Source organism: Anser anser (assembly GCF_964211835.1).
Source record: "Anser anser genome assembly, chromosome: 8".
In the NCBI taxonomy this organism is placed as follows: Eukaryota; Metazoa; Chordata; class Aves; order Anseriformes; family Anatidae; genus Anser; species Anser anser.
Window position 1 is genome coordinate 8,400,634 of NC_139728.1, and position 18,898 is coordinate 8,419,531.

The 18,898-nt window shown below is 61.5% G+C and overlaps 2 protein-coding genes across 3 annotated transcripts; both read right to left on the reverse strand.

Annotated features, from left to right (window-relative positions):
- Positions 1 to 2,264: 2,264 nt before the first annotated feature.
- Positions 2,265 to 8,456, reverse strand: HSD17B7 (hydroxysteroid 17-beta dehydrogenase 7). Its single transcript, XM_083845668.1, has 9 exons — positions 8,335 to 8,456; positions 8,017 to 8,220; positions 7,840 to 7,932; positions 7,150 to 7,264; positions 6,414 to 6,608; positions 5,698 to 5,802; positions 4,240 to 4,296; positions 3,875 to 3,973; positions 2,265 to 3,242 (listed from the first exon to the last, which is right to left on the reverse strand). Exons 1-9 carry the CDS (start codon positions 8,367 to 8,369, stop codon positions 3,147 to 3,149), a joined length of 999 nt encoding a protein of 332 aa, XP_083701794.1. The 5' UTR covers positions 8,370 to 8,456; the 3' UTR covers positions 2,265 to 3,146.
- A 431-nt stretch (positions 8,457 to 8,887) lies between these two features.
- DDR2 (discoidin domain receptor tyrosine kinase 2) lies at positions 8,888 to 17,953 on the reverse strand. Of its 2 annotated transcripts, none has more exons than XM_083847317.1 (17): positions 17,827 to 17,953; positions 15,406 to 15,500; positions 14,485 to 14,587; positions 14,119 to 14,350; positions 13,865 to 14,012; positions 13,607 to 13,712; positions 13,255 to 13,438; positions 12,946 to 13,189; positions 12,770 to 12,832; positions 12,484 to 12,614; positions 11,986 to 12,196; positions 11,573 to 11,796; positions 11,190 to 11,326; positions 10,727 to 10,918; positions 10,403 to 10,637; positions 9,981 to 10,130; positions 8,888 to 9,690 (listed from the first exon to the last, which is right to left on the reverse strand). In XM_083847317.1, the coding sequence occupies exons 2-17, from the start codon at positions 15,488 to 15,490 to the stop codon at positions 9,553 to 9,555; spliced, it is 2,583 nt and encodes an 860-aa protein (XP_083703443.1). In that variant the 5' UTR covers positions 15,491 to 15,500; positions 17,827 to 17,953; the 3' UTR covers positions 8,888 to 9,552. The 2 variants fall into 2 exon arrangements, with proteins under 2 accessions (XP_083703443.1, XP_083703442.1); XM_083847316.1 differs by having other exon boundaries at positions 9,407 to 9,594.
- Positions 17,954 to 18,898: the final 945 nt, after the last annotated feature.

The following is an 18,898-nucleotide window of genomic DNA, read 5'->3' on the forward strand; positions in this document are numbered from 1 at the left end:
CACCCACCCTACGTAGCTGGAGCCAGCTGGGCTGTAAGTGACAGTGGATTCCAGCTGCATTTGGAGCAAGGCAACTCGTTGTCCTGTGGAGATAAGAATCTGGTGGCTTGGGACTAGGCACAATCAGTAATGATAGGGGATCACACAGCCCGGGCATGCAGGATGCTGTGGAGCAACCACAGCAAGCTTTCACGCGCAGCACCTGCCCCAGAGCCTCTCTGGAGGCTCCCGAAGCAGGCACTGCGAGCAGAAGGCTCCCGTTTTGGCACTGACTCACCACTGCTCCTCACCCGTCACACATCCCGGCATTTCTCACCCACATGCATCACCCCGGCTCCACCACGCGCCCTGTGCTCCGGGCAGAGCTGCCTCTGACGCACGACGGGCCCGTCAGCTCCACGTGCGCGGCCTGGGCCTGCACCTGACTCAGCCGTGGCACCAGGGGTCTCTGCTCTCCTAGCTCACCCGGTGAGGAGACGGACACAGGCCGAGGGATGCACGCGGCTGCTGGCTCTCCTTGACCCAGTTGCCGTTTCTCCATTCCCAGTTTCACGCCTGGCTGCGCCCGACAGGCTGGGGGATTACTGGGGATTAAGCTCCGCGTGCAGACACCTGTCAGCCAAGGGCAGGGCGCTGGGAGCCATCCCCATCCGTCCCCGCGGGCAGGCCGCTGAGCACCCAGAGCAGACACCCAAAAACCAGGATGGATTCACCCAGCAGGGCACCCACCCCAGGAGCTCGGCAGCAGGGCTCTGGGGCCCACACCCAGCCTGGTGTTGGTGCAGGGACATGCAAGAGGGCCCAGGAAACTCCTCGGTGGCCTCCCAGGGAATCTCACCTCGAAGGACGTGCCCTGCTGTCCGTGGGGATGCGGAGGATGCGCAGCTTCTCACCCCGTGGAGGGGAGGAGATGGGGCTGAGCACAGCCAAGCTTCCCTCTGCAGAAGAGCATGGACAGCGATGCTGGGGTCACAAGGGTGGGCAGAAACCCTCACGGAGCAGTGAGGTGCTGTGATGAGGGCTGTAGAAGACCAGACCACCTCCTCCGACTGGAGACACCTGGACTGACTGTGCACCTCCAGCTTCACACTGAACCAAACCCAGGGGAAATCACAAGGTTTATTCCCTATTTCCAGGCTGTCCTATCTCTCCAAGACTGGGATTGTGCTGCAGTGCTTTTTGTTCCTCCTCCATCCAGCTCCGTTCAAGCAGGAAGTGGAGCTGAAGATCTCCAGAGGTGACTTCACATCCACCAGCCACAACCACATCCTGCAGGAGATGCCCTCAAAGCCCAGAACAAACACTGCTGCGTACCAGGTGCCGTCACAGCAACCGAACAGGTGAAACTAAACCCTGCACAACAGCTCAAACGCTTCACCAACCTCTAACCCCAAACCCTCAAGGGAGAGCCACAAAGTGCTTTGGGGATGAGCCCAGACACCCGTGCGCAGCTCTGATTGACTCCAAAATCACGGATAGCTCAAAGATTGGTTGGAGTATCATGCTTCCCCTTCCTCTGCATACAACACAGGCTTGGCCCATCCCACCAGGCTCAGCTTCCCTGACACCTGCACAACTTCAGCCCCCAAATACAAGAAAAAGAGCCAGTCAAGATAAATGCTTAATTCCTCTCTGGAGCAGCAGCTGAGTGTTTCAGGCACACAAAAGACTAAGGAGAGGCAGCCAGCTGCTGGTAGCGGCTCCTTCCCCACAGAAAAGGGCACGAGGAAGGTGGAGCTCTGTCCTGTAGGGTTTCAGGGGTCAGCTGAACCAAGCCACAGCACCCCGCTCTGCCTCGCACAGCCCTGACTGCATGTAAATAAAGGCACGAAGCACAGCCCTGGCCTGCTCCACAGCTGCCAGAGCTCAGCCTCCCTCCCTGCCTCACACTGCTGCTGCTAGGCCGCAGGGCAGCACCTGGGCATGCTGAGCACTCGCTAATAGGGCACTAATAGATCAGTAATTATGTGACAAGGCCGGGTGAGTAAGTGCCAGAGACATCTACTTCTCCCAAGTGCCTAAAGCTGGGAAATAGACAGTCCGCAGGTGTTCCGCACACAAAACCACACTAAAGTCCTCAGAAGTTACTAATGCCTTCCCCTAATTAGAAGGAGGAGGAGGAGTAGGCCCAAACAGGTTGCTCACAGCTCTCCTGAGGACCCAACCCCACACCTCCCCAGGTAGGCCGGGGCTCATTGTGCCAGGCCACACACAAACCAGTAGTCGAGTGTTGAGCAAAAACCCCATTGCAGCAAGGCCACAAGTCAGTTCCAATTATTTATTTGTTGCAGCGTTTGAAGTACACCAGGCACTCAGTGAAGCTCCCAAAACAGACAACAGGAAGAATACTTGGTACAGTAAACACAAAAAGACAGTTAAATAGATAAAATAACAGGGTAACCTCTCATTCGTGCTACAGAGCAGTCTAGCCCTGAAACCTAGCTACCATCAGCAGTTTCAGCCTTTCCAGATGGTCACGGTTGGAATATATGGCCCCAAATCCACAGGATGGCTCACGTCTGGACAGGCACCTGTCCTCACAGCTGAGGCAAGGGGTGCACGTTCATTTTAGGCCCAGCCCAGCTTTTCCTGGAGCTTTGCTTCAGATGTGACAGAGCCTAACTTCCAGAGGTCAGATCTTGTTGAGCACGCCTGGAGAGCTGGCCCCAGCTCGGGTGTAGGCACAGAAGCTGCTCTGCCAAGGATGGGCCTTCAAGTACTGCAGGATTAACCACAGGTCACAAGTAGGAGCCGTCTCGAAAGACTGGTGGAGCCACGAGGCACGGCGGCACCCAGGCTGTTGCCTTTCCCACACTAAGCCAGATGTAAACCATGTTTTGAGGTTCTTCCTGAGCTGTAGGCAGCTCAGTCATGCTTTTGGAAAACAAAAACTCGCAACTGTGTTAAGACAGTTTCCACCTACACTAGGTTTCCAGTTCTATGCCAGAAAGGTCCCATACCAGAAAGACTAAGTATTTCTCTTCAGTTTTCACACTTCCCTCTTCAGGAACTGTTCACCTTCTGTAGAGAAGGAAGATGGGGTCTGAAGCCATGTGCCTGCACAACGTCAGGCACAAGTAGCACCAGAGTGAAGGAAGCCCATGTTACTGACGTGAGCCTGCTAACCCACAGATACAGGCTTTTACTTAGTCTAGGAGGTCACTGTATCTCTCCAGAGCCTGTTCCTCCAGTTCCAACAGCTTCTGGTAAAACTTCTCAGCAGTTTCTTCATCCACATCCATCTGGAAAAGAGCAAGATTAGTAAGAGGCTCTGCTGACGGCAGCCAGCACAAGCCCTGTGGGCAGCTCTGGGGACAGCAGGATGCCCCTGCAGAACTTGTGTTCAGAGGGGCACCCAAAGGCATCCAACTCCAGGGCACAGGACAGAGCATGTTTTGGGGGAATCACACACTGATCCTGTTCTGAGCAGCACCTCCGCTGTCATAACACCAGGACATAGCCTGAACCTGATCAAGTCCAGCTCATGGTGCAGCAGAGTCCCATGTGTGAAGCACGGGCATCAGAGACCTAAATACCTCCAGCTCCCATGCCCCACTGCCATGGGCTGAACTTCAGCTGACAGCAGCCGTTCTTGCTGCTTCTCTCTGCCCCCAGCACAGAGGGACCATGCGACTAAGGAACAGGCACAACAGCCTGACTTCACCCCACACCACACCGAGCTTCACATCCTCTACCACAAACCTTCCTGGCCTGCCCTAGAAGCTCCCAGACCCCAGCACAGGGCTGGAGGTACCCCAGAAAGCCTCACAGACAACCCCAATCCCTCCCTGCACTCAACACACGCCCAGTTCCTGCTCCAGAGCAGGACCACGGCCCAGCCGAGCCCCCCACCACAGGGGGCCACCCTGTTCACCTTTCTGGGCTCCACGTAGTTCTTCCCCAGCCCAGAGGTACAGCTGTGGTACTTGGCAAGCGCATCCAGGTACTCTGGCTTCTGTTTGAACAGCCACACCTAGGACAAACAGCAGTGGAGCAGAGATTTACGGGACAGGGTTTTCCCCAAATCCTTCCCTTCTATGGAAACCCAATGATGGGCACGAAGCATCCAGCACCTGTGGGGCCAGCCCTGGCACTGCTGGTGCCCCGGGGCTCCCTGCTGGGAGCGATTCAGAGGGGAGATGCAGCACACAGCCTGCAGCAGGGCTCTTGGTTCCAGCCTGCAGACACAGAGAGCTACCCAGGAGGGAGGGCTATTAAATCAGGTTGTGAACCACTTACATGGGCTTCTGCTCCATTAAACGGTGTGAGGGTGTAAGTCTTGGCAAAAAAGCGTATCTGAGGGGAAATGAAATACAAGGCAGAATCAGTGTTTTGGCCCAAGGTTTCTCTGGCAAGCTCAGCAACATGAGATCACCTACCAGGGGTAGAAATGCTTTTGAAATCCAACTAAAGGCCACAGCACCTGCTTGCAACCAGAGCACCTCTTTAGCATCAGGAGCTCGGTTCTCTGGAGCCCCCCACCAGATCCAGGACCCCAGGCCTCCATGTGGAGCCAGCCCAGAGGCAGGGTGCCAAACACGTACCCTGCAGGCGCCTTGTCTCCGTGGCATCGGGATCACGTAAGGCAGGAGGCAAAACGGATCCGCAATGCCACCAGCGCTGGAGGACACACGAGAAGGCACTGCCTTCTACCTTCTCCTCTGCCAGAGAAAGGTGATCCGGCAGGGTTGGCTGCTGCCACGCGGGCAGCTCCAGCAGGAAGGCCCATCCTGCTACACCTGCAGCAAGGCTGCAAGCAGGGACAGTACTGAACCTAAAAGCTGAATCCTCAGGAAGAAAGGCAGAGGCAGTTTGGGGAAGCAGAAGGAAAGGCAATAGAGAGCAGATGACTTTGTATTTTTCAGTATTTTTTTCTACACCCTTAGAAAGCAAAGCCTGCTGCAAAAATGAACAGCATTTCAAGGCACAAGGGACAAGTTTCATCCTGAACTCTGCTGCCACTGAAACCCAGTGTTTTACGGGCCCACAGCAGGCTGGCAACAGGAGCTTGAAGGGCTGAGCTCTGGCTGTGTGTAAAGCACTGCCCAGCAGCAGAACTACAGGAAGGGCTCAGGGGAGCTCAGCTGGGAAAACCGAGCCCCAAGATGCTAAAGGACAGGTCTACAAGATGTGGTTACACTTTCTCTGCTTCTCCTTCCCACTTGTTCCTCAGGAGGAACCGATAGCAGAGCAAAGACACCAGCAGGGCCCTCTGCCCAACACCATGTGGATGCAGTAAAGCCCTGTCCTCTAACTCCCCAAGCCTTCCACCTTCTCTGGAGGAACAGCCCCCGAGAAGCAGATACCCAGAGAGAACCCAGAAAGCCCTCCGACAGATCACAGGCACTTCACACTGCTGCACAGCAGTGCAGTCACAAGTCAGCACAGCCAGCTGAGCTGCCAGCAAGAGCAGCAGGGAGGAGACCGCCTCTTTCCCCAAAGCAACCTGCAGCTCCGGGTCAGTATTACCTTGAGGAACCACCAGCCCCTCAACAAAGTCAGGAGGCTGCTTGCAGAGGGCCAGCTTGCCCAACCCAACCTACATAGCTACAGCTATGTAGGTTGTACAGCTACATAGCAGCAATAGCATCCAGGAGCCACAAGCAGGCTGCACATCACTTGCAGTGAAACACATCAACACCTCAATCCAAAGCAACTCCAACACATGCCCCCAAACCAGCCAAGAGCTTCACTCACCAGCCACATGATGGGCATTAGCAGCATCCACAGAAACACTGGCAAAATTCTGTAGGTCATGTTAGACATGACGAGACCAGGACAAACAACACTGGAATACAGACCCTGCAGAGAGGAAACACGGTTTGTAAGTTCCCCAGAGTAGAGAAGGAAACATACCCCTTCCCTCGGGGCACTTCCCAGCAGGACAGTGAAGGGGATTACAGAGAACAATAGCACATACCCATGTCTCTGGGACTGCAAGAACCAGAGTGATCAGACTGACTTTTGAGGGTCCCAAATTAGAGGCCTTCACATTAAATCCGTGCCTGTTACAAGCCCACCACACAGCCTCTTGACACATCAGGACCTCGTGCTGGTGGTCTACATGCAGTTCAACAGCCACCCCACAAGCCCACACAGTTACAGCAGCAGCTCTTTGCTCTTTAAGATCAACTCTTCATCTAAAGAGAAAGCTTTAGGAAGGTAGGAACCTCTCCTAAAAGCTTCTGCTTTCAGCTAAAACCCACTGACATTAAAAACAGACAAAATCTCAGCAGTGGGCTGCCCAACCAGGAAGCTGGCAGTCTGAGAGCCCCCATGGTCAGTTCTTACATGTGCACTAGGAAACATACCCGACTGCTAGGAATTAATGCAACGAGGTAACAACAATGCAACGATAATTACAAATAGGAGGTGCTCATTAGTCTCTTCAGACACACAAATCCCATTGTCACCTGCTTATTAAGTCTCCTGTTCAGAACCACACTTGTCAGGTCAGTGGCGTATTTGGAGGAACTGTATGATTCCTGCCCCTTGGCATGCTGATAGTCGGAGAGGCTGAAGGCAGATTCCCTGGCGTTGCTGGAGGAGGTCCAGATGAGCCGGGAGGGCTTTTCGTTCCCGCAGAGCAGAGACTCGAGCTGACGGATCTGCAAGAGACTTGTTAGCCTACTGAGCATGGCACTTTTAAAGCCTTACGGTATGGTTTTACCGTTCTGAAAAGCTGCTCCCGGTCTTAGCCAGTCTTCACCAGACTGGCCACACGCAAGCCAGCAAGCTGTATAAGAAGTTCTGACAGAGAAGCCACAGATCAGATGCAGCTTCAGCCCAGGTTTCCCCAGGAGCACCTGCAAGCAGCTGGCATCCTTTGGCACAGCTGTTTAACACCTCAGCATCTAACAGAACCAAGCCTTGGTGTCCCCTCCCAGGAGGGAGAGAAGTACGGTTTGCCTCTCTCCACCAACCACAGGAACCTTCAGATTGCATTACCCCTTGCTATGACAACTCTGCCACCACTTGGAGCTATTTTAACAAAGGCTGAGACCTTTGTCCTATCATTCCTTGTGTGTCAGACTCCAGCCTGCAGCAGTGTCAGCAGCTGTAAGGCAGAACTGATCCCTCAGCCCCCACTGTGTCCGTCCCTAGCCACATCAACCAGACTCGCAGCCCGATCTTTGTACACAGCCTCACCAGGATAAAGTGCCCAAAGAGGTTGGTAGCAAACACCTCCTGCAGCCCGTCTCCATTCAGCCTGTCCGTCTGGGTCATTACGCCTTCCGCTGTGGTCAGCATGTGAAGCAGCTTCCTGGAAGCCAAGGACAGGAGTTAGAGAGGAATGAGACACAGAAGCCAAGCTCCGCCATGGAGCAGAGACCTAGCATCAAGCCTAACGCACATAAAGAAAGGAGCCTAGCATCTATATTCAGCACCCAGCTATATTAGACCCCATGCCCATCAGGCGCTGCACCGGGTACTGCAGGGCACCTCACCTGGCTGCCAAGCCCACACCAAGCAAGCCCACACCTCGTATGGGGACGTGCTCCAGGGGCAAAGGTTTTAAACTGAACGAGAATGGATTTGGGTTAAATATAAGATTTTTTTTCATGGGGTTGAGGCACTGGCACAGGCTGCCCTGAGAAGCTGGGGAAGTCCCATCCCTGGGAGTGTTCAAGGCCAGGCAGGAGAGGCCTCAGGGCACCTGGACCTGGTGGGAGGTGTCCCTGCCTGGGGCAAGGGGGTGGACCTGGCTGGTCTTTAACATCCCTTCCAACCCAAAGCAGTCTGTGGGTCTGTGCCAAGGAAGGGGAGCAGGGTCTTCAGGGCACACCTCACCCACCCCAACACCCTCTCCGTGCAGTAACCACCCCCAAATCCCCCTACCCGGTCAGGAGTCCCTTCCAGAGGGCCTTGAAGTTCACGTGCGGGTTGGGCATGATGCCGGCGTTGAGGTAGACAAAGTCAAGGCGCTGGAACCTGCGTGGAGACGGGAGCAGCAGGGTGAGGGGGGCGTGGGGAAGGGACACACAGGGACGGGGGGACACACGTGGGGACACTCACCGGCATCGGAGCTCCCTCGCGGCACGCAGCACGGAGGCCAGGCTGCCCAGGTCCACCTCCACGGTGGAGACCTGGGCCGCGGGGTGCGCCTCCAGGATGGCATCGCGCGTGGCCTCGGCCTTGGGGGCGTTGCGGCAGGCCACGCACAGGTGGATGCGGCCGTCCTCCTCCAGCAGCCGCCGGCACAGCGCCAGCCCCACGCCGCTGCGAGGGCACGGGGGGGAAAAACGTTACGGGGACGCGTGGGCGACCCACGGCATCCGGTCCCGGTCCCCGTCCCCATCCCTGACCCACGTCCCCGGTCCCGGCCGCACTCACCCGCTGGCGCCCGTGACCAGCACCACCCGCTCCATGCCCGCACCGCGATCGCCGCCCTCCGCCCGGCGCGCTATAACCGCCTCTTTCCCGCCTTACGTCACCGCCCCGCCCTCCGCCCTCGGCCAATCGGCGCGCGCGGCGGGGGCGGGGCCGCGGGGGGCGGTGGCGTGATGGTGGGCCGAGAGCTGGTGGGCGGGGTGAGGGAGGGGGCGGGGTCTATAAAGACCACGCCCACCGCTCTTAGCCCCGCCCACCGCTCTTAGCCCCGCCCACTTCTTAACCACGCCCACCCCGATTAGCCACGCCCCCTCGCCCCCAAGCTCGGGCCCCCCCCCCCCGGGCCCCGAGGGGGCTGGCAGAGGCCCCATAGGGGTTCTATAGGGGTCCCGTAGGGGTCCCATAGGGGTTCCCTCGAGCCCCCGGTCCCCTCCTTGCCCCACACAACCCCCATCCTCCTCCCTGCGCCCCCCACTCCCCGCCAGCAGCCCCCAAAGTCCCCGTGCTGCCCCCTGAGGGTCTCCCCCCCCCCCCACAAGGACACCACGAGGCTGAGTGATGGAGCGAGGGGCTCTTAGCAGGGTGGCCCCCGCCTGGAGGGGCGCCTATGGAACATAGCAGGGCCACGGTAACGCGGACAGGGTTAGGGAAGCGCGAAGGCCCGCACGCCATGCGCGGCCGGGGGGGGCCCGACGGGTGTCCCGGTGGGGCACGGGGGCTTAGGCGACCCCACAAGCCCTGGTCAGGGCCGCGGCGGGCCCTGCTATCTGTCTTTCTGTCCATTTGTCCATCAGTCCGTCTGCAGGCCGTCACAGGTTCGGGGTGGCAGCAGAGGCTGGATGCCACGCGGGCACAAGCGGGGCTCCCTGCCCCTCCACACGGCGTGTCCCAAAATCCCCCCAAAAGCCCAGAGAGCTCCAGTTCGCCGCCCCGTAACCGCAGGGCTCCTGGCGGTGCCCCCTGCTCCCTCGGGGCACGCCGCTCCGTCCCCGTCCCGCCGCCAGGAGCGCGGCGCCTCAATAAATAACCTCCACCTCAGCCCGCGGCCGCCCCAGGGGCAGCAGAGGAGCTCCGGGTCCGTGCTGTCCCACGCCTCGGCTCCCCGTCCTCTTTGGGGTTTTTCCTCCTAGGCTGTGCAATGAGAACCTAAACCAGGTGCCCGCGGCGTGCCGCCGGGTCCGGGCGGTGCCGGGGGGTCCCGTGGGGCTGGGCAGCACGGGGTCACTCGTCGCCGGCTGGCTCGTGGAGCAGGCGGTGGATGTCCTGGAAGGAGGGACGGTCTTTAGTGTCCCGTCGCCAGCAGCTCAGCATTAGCTTATAGATAGAGTCCGGGCACAGCGCCGGCTGGGGAAGGTAGGTCTTCGAAACAAAAGGCAGAGAGCACAGAGGGAGAGAGTTACTGCCACATAAAACCCATGGGACAACACCGAGCGGGTCCCGGGGAGTTCACCGCGCCGCTCGGGGCTGCTGGGGGAAAGCCCTCCCAAACTCGTGTGGCAATGTGGGATTTGGCCACGGGTGAACAGCCCCGACAGCTCCTGCCCCACAGCTCCCCCCGGCCACTCTTCCTATCCGTAACCCTAAATCTTTCCCCAGGTCCCCGAGGAGCCCAAGTCCCCGCTGCCCATCCTGTCCCATCCCGTCCCTACCTGTCGGCCCTGGTCCCGGAAGAACTCCCCGGTGTTCTCGATGACCTGCTCGTCGGACAGCTGCGAGTAGGGCTGCTCCCGGCACAGCGTGAAGGTCTCCCACAGCGTCACGCCGAAGGCCCACACGTCGCTGGCCGTGGTGAACTTGCCCTGGGCAGAGGGAGCGGAGCGGGGTCAGGGTGGGCAGCACCCTGCCCTGCCCCATAGGCCCCAAATGCCCTGGGCTCCTCAGGGTCTCAGCCCCACGGACCTGCTCTCTCTTCTGGGGTGAGCTCCACCGCAGCCCCAGCTCCGAGCCAGAGCTTGGGAAGGACCGAGCTCACCGCGAAGACAAAAAATGCCCCTGCTGCCTCTTTGGGGTCTGAGCGTGGCCGGGAGAGGATGCCACACACTGCTCTAGCACGCGCCAGCCCCCCACCTACCAGCAGGATGCTCTCCCAGGACATCCAGCGGATGGGGAGCACGGCCCGGCCCTGGATGCGGTAGTAGTCCCCGCTGTAGAGGTTCCTGCTCATGCCGAAGTCGGCGATCTTGATGGTGTACCGCTTCCCCACCAGGCAGTTGCGCGTGGCCAGGTCCCGGTGCACGAAGTTGAGGGAGGAGAGGTACTTCATGCCCGACGCGATCTGGGTGGCCATGAAGCGCAGGTCGCGGTAGCTGGGGAGACGGCGGGGCACTGAGGCGCCGGGCAGGAGCGGGGCAGGGGCCCTGCCGCCGTCCCCACGCCCCCGTCCTGCTGGCACTACCTGACGGTGGGCGCGTGGGCGTCCGGGGGGCTCTGCGCCTCGTGGCGAGACAGGAACTGGTTGAGGTCCCCGTTCTCCATGTACTCCGTGATCATGCACAGCGGGTCGTCCGCGATGCACACCGCCAGCAGCCGGATGATGTTGGGGTCCTTGAGCCGCGACATGATCTTGATTTCCTTCAGGAAGTCATTCCTTTCGGGGACAGAGACCACATGGGTCGGGCAGACCACGCCGACGGGCCGAGAGGCCTTCAGGACAACCCGCCAGTTCCTCCCCATGGGAAAGCACCGCAAGATACCCCGAGGGACCTGGAGCTGATCCCTTTGGGGTGTGCTCGGGGGATGGAGGGGGCTTGGGGAGCATCTCAGGACTAGCAAGGATCCAGGGTCCCGACCCCTGGCAGCCCAGCACCCCCAAATGTCCCGGCTGCCCCCAGCGGGGCTGTGGGGAGGGGTGCCAGTACCTGGCGTTCTTGTTGGCGTCCGCCCGCAGCATTTTCACAGCCACCAGCACGGGGCGGTCGGAGCTGGCCTCCAGGCCCTGCAGAGCGAAGTCCTTGTCCGTGAACTTCTCCATGCCTTCCACTTCACAGAGATGGACCTGCGGCGGGCAGACGTTACCTCCACCTCCTGCGGTCCCGCTGAGGCAGGGCTCCCCCAGCCCAGCACCGTGCCCGCGAGCAGGGTGGCCCAGACCCGAGGGCACTCCCCGGGGTCCATCCAGGTGCCATTTTGGGATGAAGGCACCAAGCAGGAGTGAGCTGCTCCCCACAGGAGGCTTCCGCAGCTCCCCTGCCCAGCCGTGCCTCGCACCTCCCAGCCCCACTGAGGCCCAGCTCTCTCTCACCTCCCCGAACTGGCCTTCCCCCAGCTTCTCCTTGAAGGTCAGCAGCTTCCTGGGGAACTCCTCCACGGCCACGTCCTTGCCGGAGAGCAGGTCCATGGTGAGGGCTGGCACCGAGTAGGTGTTGCCTCCCGTGACGCCCTGCAGGTTCACGATGTCGGCCTCGGCGTAGTGGGGGACGCCCTCGGGGACACCGGCCGGGGACGGCTTCACGAGGCCGCTGCAGCCTGGGGGAGACAGCGGGGCCAGCCCTGCCGGGGGTGTCCTGCCCATGGCAGGGCACGGGACCAGCTCCCACCCCGGCATCCCCACGCTCCTGGTGGGCACCCCAACGTCCTTCAGCGCTGCAGTGTCACGAGGATGGCCTTCAAGCACCAGCTTCGTGTGACCCCCGGGAGGATTTCCCCGTTCCTCACCCGTGTCCTCCTCCCCCGGCGTGAACTCGGGCAGCTTGCGGATCAGGCGCGAGGGCTCCTGGTAGTCTGGTCCCAGCGGGAAGATGCGGTCGTAAGTGGAGTTGGACTCCTGCTCGCTGGACGAGGAGGAGCGGTTGTGGTTGAACATGCTGGATTCGCTGGGCAGCGAGAGGCTGACGGTCATTTCGTCATCCAGCATCCTCCGCGATGCCTGTGAGAGGGGGGCGAGGGAGCGGAGAGCTGGGACGGGGCCTCCGGGGCTCAGCGCAGCCCTGTCCCGGCACCAGGTCCCACCACCGTGGCCAGAGACCCCTTTCTGATGCCCTGCCCCAAGGCTGCAGCACTGGGAAGGCATTTGTCCCCCCAGACATATTGCAGCTGTCACCCCCCCTATTATCTGCCCCTACAGAGAAGAGTTTGGCACAGACACCTCTGTGATTGCCCTCGGTTAGCAGGGGGCTGCGGTGAGAGCCCACCAGCCACCCCGCACGTGCCCACCTTCTCCAGCATCTTCTGCCAGAACTGCCGCCACAGTATGATGACGATGATGGCCACCAGGATGAAGATGATCGCCACCAGGCACCCGATCAGGATGCGCGTGTTGCTGTCGTCCACCTTGAGCGTGGGGTCTGGCAGGAGGGGACAGCAAGAGCAGGTCGTGCTGGGGCGAGGGGACAGCCCCTGCTCCCTTTTCTCCCCTTTTGGAGTCCCCCAAGCATCTTCCCATGAAAAGGTGACCCCAAGTCCTGCCCGGCTCAGGGTGACATGCTTTTCATTGTCTTACCATACGTGGTGGGGGCCATGGGCATCTCCGGGGGGGGCACCGAGTTGTTGTACATGGCTGCATCTGGCAAGGGAGAAGAAGAGCCTGTTGGGACGGGGGCACGGGCACCCCAAGCCCCGCTTCCCCACCGAATGCCCCACGTAGGAGGGATCCTAGGGACGGCCGCGTGCCGGTACCCGACTGGAAGGTGATCTCGCTGAACATCATCCAGGTGTCGGCGAAGTAGTACTGGCACTTGATGGCGCTGGCCATGCGGTGCAGCAGGGGCACGGTGACGAAGCGGGCGCTGGGGTTCACGTCGTCCAGCACCAGCACCGAGGAGACGGCGTTGGGCTCCCACTCGCCAGCGTCGGAGCGGAAATAGCACTGCACCTCCTTGAAGATCTTCACCCCTTTGGCGAACATGTTGTTGCAGTGCACCTGTGGGGCAGCCCGTGAGCACGGCCCGCCAAGGGACGGGGCCGGGGGGCACGGGGCGCACGGACCTTCATGGTGGTGAAGTTCCTGATGCGGTCGAACTCGAAGGTGATCTCCACGTAGCCGCCGGCGGTGCTCTCGTTGCGCCAGCCCACATAGTCGTAGCCCGGCCAGACGTGGTACTCGTGGGTCTGCGTGAAGTCGTCCAGCCCCGACACCCCGTCCGTCAGCTGGCCGAGCCCCTCCGTCATGCTGCCACAGGCGGGGAAAGGGGGGACTCTGGTGAGCACCGGGAGCCTGATAGTGCCCAGCCCCACGAGAGCAGCAGCAGCCTGGGCACCTGACTGCCCCTCACAGCCCCTGGAAACAGGGGGACCCCATATCCTTGCAGCTTTGGCTGTATGAGACCCCGCTCCTCACCTGTACCCGAAGGCCCCGTCGTACACCGAGTCGTTCAGGTAGATGACGGTGCCGCCGGGGAGGACGAGCTGCTGCCCAGCCGGCGCGTTGTAGGACACAAGCCCGTCTGCGGGGAAGGGAGGGTGAGCGGCTGCTCTGCCCCAGGACCACGCTGTGGTGAGCCCAGCTGGCCCCCATGCGGCCCCGATGGGACGGACAGACAGACAGACAGACAGACAGCCCCACAGGCAGCTGAGCACCTGGGCGCACGCCACCCACCGAGCCAGACGCAGCCGTAGAGCTCCACGCGCAGGCAGACGTTCATGGAGTGGTCGGTGACGGGGATGAAGCGGACGAAGCGCGCGATGAGCGGCGGCTCCAGGTCCTTGAGGACAATGTCGTAAGGGTTGGTGTTTCCATCCAGGACCTGGGGAGACACAACCGCGGTGGGCACGGCCCCGGTGCCCTGCGGGGATGCTGAGGGGTGGAGCGGGTTGTGGGCAGCCGCACGGGGCGCTCGGCAGCCTCCCCACCTGCTTCCCGTGCCGGTTCCTCCAGGAGATCCAGCGGGTGCCGTCCCGGCTGTAGTTGATCTTGTACATGGGGGCAAACTCGTTGCCGTGGCCCCCGGCGTGGCGGCCCTGGGTGCCCACCAGCGTGATGAAGTGCAGGGCGCGCAGGTCGATCTGCAGGAACTCCTTCAGGTCGTCGGGCTCCACCGGGATCTCGGGGCACCAGGCACCGTCGCCGTCCTCCGAGTCCAGCCTGCGAGTGCCACGGGGAGGGCAGAGCAGCGGTTTGCAGGTGGCCAAAGCCGTCCCCGTGCCCCAGCTGAGCCTGTCCCGTCTCAGCATCCCCGAGGGCCCCCCCCACCCGCCCTGCCGGTGCCCCGCACTCACCGTCCGTACTTGGCGGCCGTGGACTCGGACCACTGGCTGGAGGCGGAGATGTCCTCATCGGGGATGTGCCCGCCCGACATACCCAGGGGGTAGCGGCACACCGCTGCAAGGAGACGGCGGGGTGCTGAGCGGGGTGCTGAGCAGGCCGCCCCCTCGCTCCCCGTTTAGGTCACCTTTCCGCAGCTGCGGGGGAGGCAGTGTGCTCCATCCCTCCGGCTTGTGGAGGAGGGACAAAGGGTGACGGGATGTCTCCGACACCTGCCCAGGCAAATGGAGCTGCCAGCCCCTCTCGAAGCATCGAGCCAGGAGCTAGCAGGGGCTGGTTCTGCCCCTGTTGGACAGGGAAGGACTGGGAGCACGCAGACATCCCATCATCCTTGCTGCAAAGCGTTTTGGCGACGGTGGGAGAGCCCCTGGGCACCCGGAGGGCCCAGTACAGAGCCCCAGATCCCACCCGCAGCCACCTGTCCTCAGCCGTGCCACCTCGCTGCTCCCCACCTGCCCCTGGCAGCAAGGGACAAAACCTGCTGGCCCCACGGGGGGTGGAAAAGTACCCGGAGCAGCGGGTGGGCTGCGTCCCCTGCTCGGCACCGCATCCCCACCGCTTCCCAGGGGTTATTTTTTCACGCCTGGCTGCCAAGAGAGCTGCTGAAAGGCCGGCTTGTTTGGCCGTGTTTACCCTCTCCCCGCCAGCTCCGGCCCCACAAAGCTCCATCCACAAAATGCCCCGAGGAAACCGGGCAGCGCGGGGCCGCGGTGACACCGAGCCCCGGCAGCACCCGCTGCCCGCGCACAGCTCGGGCACAGCCCGCGGCACGCCTGGCACTGCTGCACCGCTCTCCTCCAATTCCCAAGCTGCAAACCCGGCTGGAGCTGAGGCCAGCCCTGCCTCGGCCCCAGCACCAAGCTGCTCTCACTTACCCGGGTTGACCTGGGCTCGCGCAGCCCGCGGGACGCAGAGCAGCGGCACCAGCAGCAGCAGCAGAGGTGTGGGGAGGGCTGGCATGTCGGCGGTCCTGCGGAGACACGGCCAGGATGGGTCACACACTGCAGCCAAACCCCCCCGTGCCTCTGTGCTGGTGTTCAGGCACCCCGCTCCCGCGCCCCTGCTGCCCAAAGGGCCACGGGCAGCACACGGAGCCTCCGACGGCCCCACTCGGGCTCAGCACCGTCCTGGGCCAACAGGCAGAAACGCTCAGGGTGGCTTGGAAAGCAGCACGTTGCACAACCTCGGCTCGCAGCAGCAATATCACGTTGCAAAGCGCGCTTTCCTTGCCTTCTGGCTCCGGAGACGTAATAACAGGTAATTGCCCGAGATTTATGCGGTATTTATTTTGATGGTTCTCCACTCCAGTGCCAATCTTGGTGTCACCAGGGAGGTGAGAGCCAGCCCCGGGCCGGCGGGAGCTGCCCGGGAGGAGGCGAGCACAGTTAAATAGGAGCAGGCAGGTGGTGAGCACGGGGCACCCCCTGGCTCAGCCCCGGGGCTGCCCCCAGCTCTGCTTCATCGCTGCAGCCACGGGGCTTTCGGGGGGCAGCGGTCACATCCTTCACGTGCACCTGGGGGCTCTGAGCAGGGGCTGTAGGATTCAGCAGGCGGCTCTGCTCAACACCATCCCCTCCACGGGCAGCGCAAACGCACACCCCAGCTTACAGCGATCTTCCTCCCCTTTTTTTCCTCTTTCTTTTGGAAACGCATATATACCATTGCCTTTTTTCCTGCTCCCAGCCCCAAAAGTCTAGGCAAGAGCCTGAGTTGCCAGCCAGCTCAGCTGCAAATGGGAATTTCAGCTACAGAGCTGGGGCTGGTGAGAAGCGCGCGAGGCTCCGGTGTTCGCTGACGGCCAGTCTCTCCGACCCTAAAATCTCAATTTCCTTCTGCATTCCAACGGATGTCCACAGAGATTTTTCCCCACTATTCTTTCAGGCTGAGTAAACTCTTTAAGCATCAGGGTACCAGATGCTGCCGCCTCCCGAAGGGGAAGGATTTACATTTGGGCTAACAGAGGGGCGTTTGCTCCTCGTGGAGCGCTCGCCGCCCTGCCGCAGGGCCGGGCTGGAGGCAGCGGGGAGGCGGCGCCGGGCGAAGGTGCACATGGTCTGAGCAGCCCAGCGCTGCTGGCAAAACAGCTGGAAACTGGTTGTGTTCCACCAGCCCTGACGAAAAGGATGGCTTTGCAACGGTTTGCCCGAAAAGGTTCGCCCAACTTTTCTGATTGCTGGAAATTTTTACTGCATAGCGTTTGTGGAGATCCTCCCTTAGGCTTCCCTGTTCCGCTTCCGTTTTATTTTTTGTTTGTTTTTCCTTTTCCTTTTATTTTTCCTCCTTTCTTGTGCTACTGAAATTAGCAGGGAAAATCAGGGGGGGGGAAATGAATAAATAAACAAAACCCATGCTTGTTCAGAAACGAGCCTGTGAGTGCCCTGAGCACACCCCGGTGCCGGGAAGGGGCCTGGTGCAGGGCAAGCAGGCGACTGGGGTGTGCCAAGGCCCGAGGCAGGCGGTGTTTTGGGTAGGGGGCCTGGCACTACAGCCCCCGGCATGCCGTGCCACTGGCGCAGCCGCTGCGGGAGCGCAGAGCAGCATGCCGGGACGCGTAGTCCCCCTCCTCCCCCAAAATGCCATTTTAGACCTTGCCTGGCTTGGATGCAGCCCCATTTTCTGGAGCTGCAGGCGTCTCCCCAGCCACGGGCTCACCACAGTAGTGCGGCGTGCGAGGAGCACCCGGCGTGTCCCCAGGGCCACCAGCTGCCCCGGGGAGACGCCAAGAGCACAGCCCAGCGGCAGCAGGGCTGGGGACGTGGCCCCGTGGGCGCTGCACCCAGCACGGGCCCCCCGGCAGCCGAGGGCTGGGGCCCTCCTCCCGCTGCGTGCCACGACGCACGGCATCGCCCCGCCACGGCCACACGGCACGGGAAGCCACCAGCAGGTCCCCAGCGCCGGGATGGGGACAGCTCGTGCCACGTCCCCCCGCATCGTGAGCCTGTGCCCAGCTTGGGGACCAGAGGGACAGCAGGGCCACCGCGGCCGGCCAGCACCGCCGCCGGCTCTGCCAACACACGCAGGCGGGAGAGGAGGAGACACCAGGAAGCGCTGGCCAGGCACGGCGCGCGGGGCGAGACGTTGGCAGTGGGGGGAAAACGGAGAGAAAGGGCCAAGCGCCAGCACCCCAGGCAAGGATGCTGCCCCACGCGGAGCCGCTGCTGCCCCGTCCCCTCCTCGCCCCACAGGGGGACCCGTTCCAGCTTTGGGGTCCCAGGCAGAGCAGGGCAGACCCTACATCCCCCCAAAACCCCAGGACGGGGCAGCGAACGCCTCCCCAGGGACCCCAAGCGACTCACCGGAGCGGGGAGGTGGTGGTGGGCGGGCGGGCTCCTCGCTCCTCGCCCGGGCTGTGGGAGCCAGGCGAGGAGCGAACTTCCCCGGGCTGATGCAAGATGCCTCTGCGAGCGCGCTCGCATTCTGCGGATTCCTGGGAGCCGGCCAGAAATCCCACAATCCTACATCTTGCACATTTGGTTTCAATTAGGGAGCGGAGAGGGGGAGCCAGTCACCAATCCAGGCTGGCTTTTCGGTGGAGGTTATTTTCCTCGACCCGAGGGAATGTGTGCAAAGCTATAATTTACAGCAAAACCCATTCATAGCGCAAGCGAAAAAAAAGAAAAAAAAAAAGACCTGTGGCCGGTGAGAGAGCTTAAAGCAATAGGCAGCGTTTTTCTTTCCGCGCTCAACCCCGAGGCAGCAGGACGGCACGCGTGCCCCGACCCTCCTCCTGTGCCACGAAGACGAGGGCCAGGAGGGGCTCCCCGAAATGTGGGTGATGGAGGAGCCCCCACAACCCCTCCGGTCCCCTCTCCAGGTGCCGCCCCGCTCGGGGCCCCCCGATTCCTCGCAGAGTGCCTGCGCTGGGTGGTGCCGCGGCCGAGCCCACCTGCCCCACGTGGGGAGCGGGAGCAGCCCTGGGGCTCCCCAGGCCGCATGCTGAGATCTGTGCTTTTACATCACTTCCAGGCAGCGATTTGGCTCCGCGGCCACCGACTGTGCGACGCAGCACGGAGGAAATAATAATAACGGGTTCGAATCATTTTTTGTGCAATAGTTAAAAATTAAAAATTAGTATTATTTCTAACTGTTTTTTGCTGGATTTTGTGCCAGCGCCCATGCCGCAGCGGGAGGGAAGCAGCACCCGCTGCCACCCCAGGCAGCCAGGCGGGGGGTGCCGGTGCCTGCAGCCCCCTCCCCACAGGGTGCACGTGCCCAGGAGCTGCTCTCCAGCACCAGCACCTCCCCGAGCAGCAGCTCAGCACACCCCCAAAAAGCTCTCTCATCCTGCTGGGCACCCCGAGCCGGACACGGCGCCTGTCCGAGCGCCGCCGCCTCGCTCCAAAACCCCAAAACAGACCTCGCTGCCAA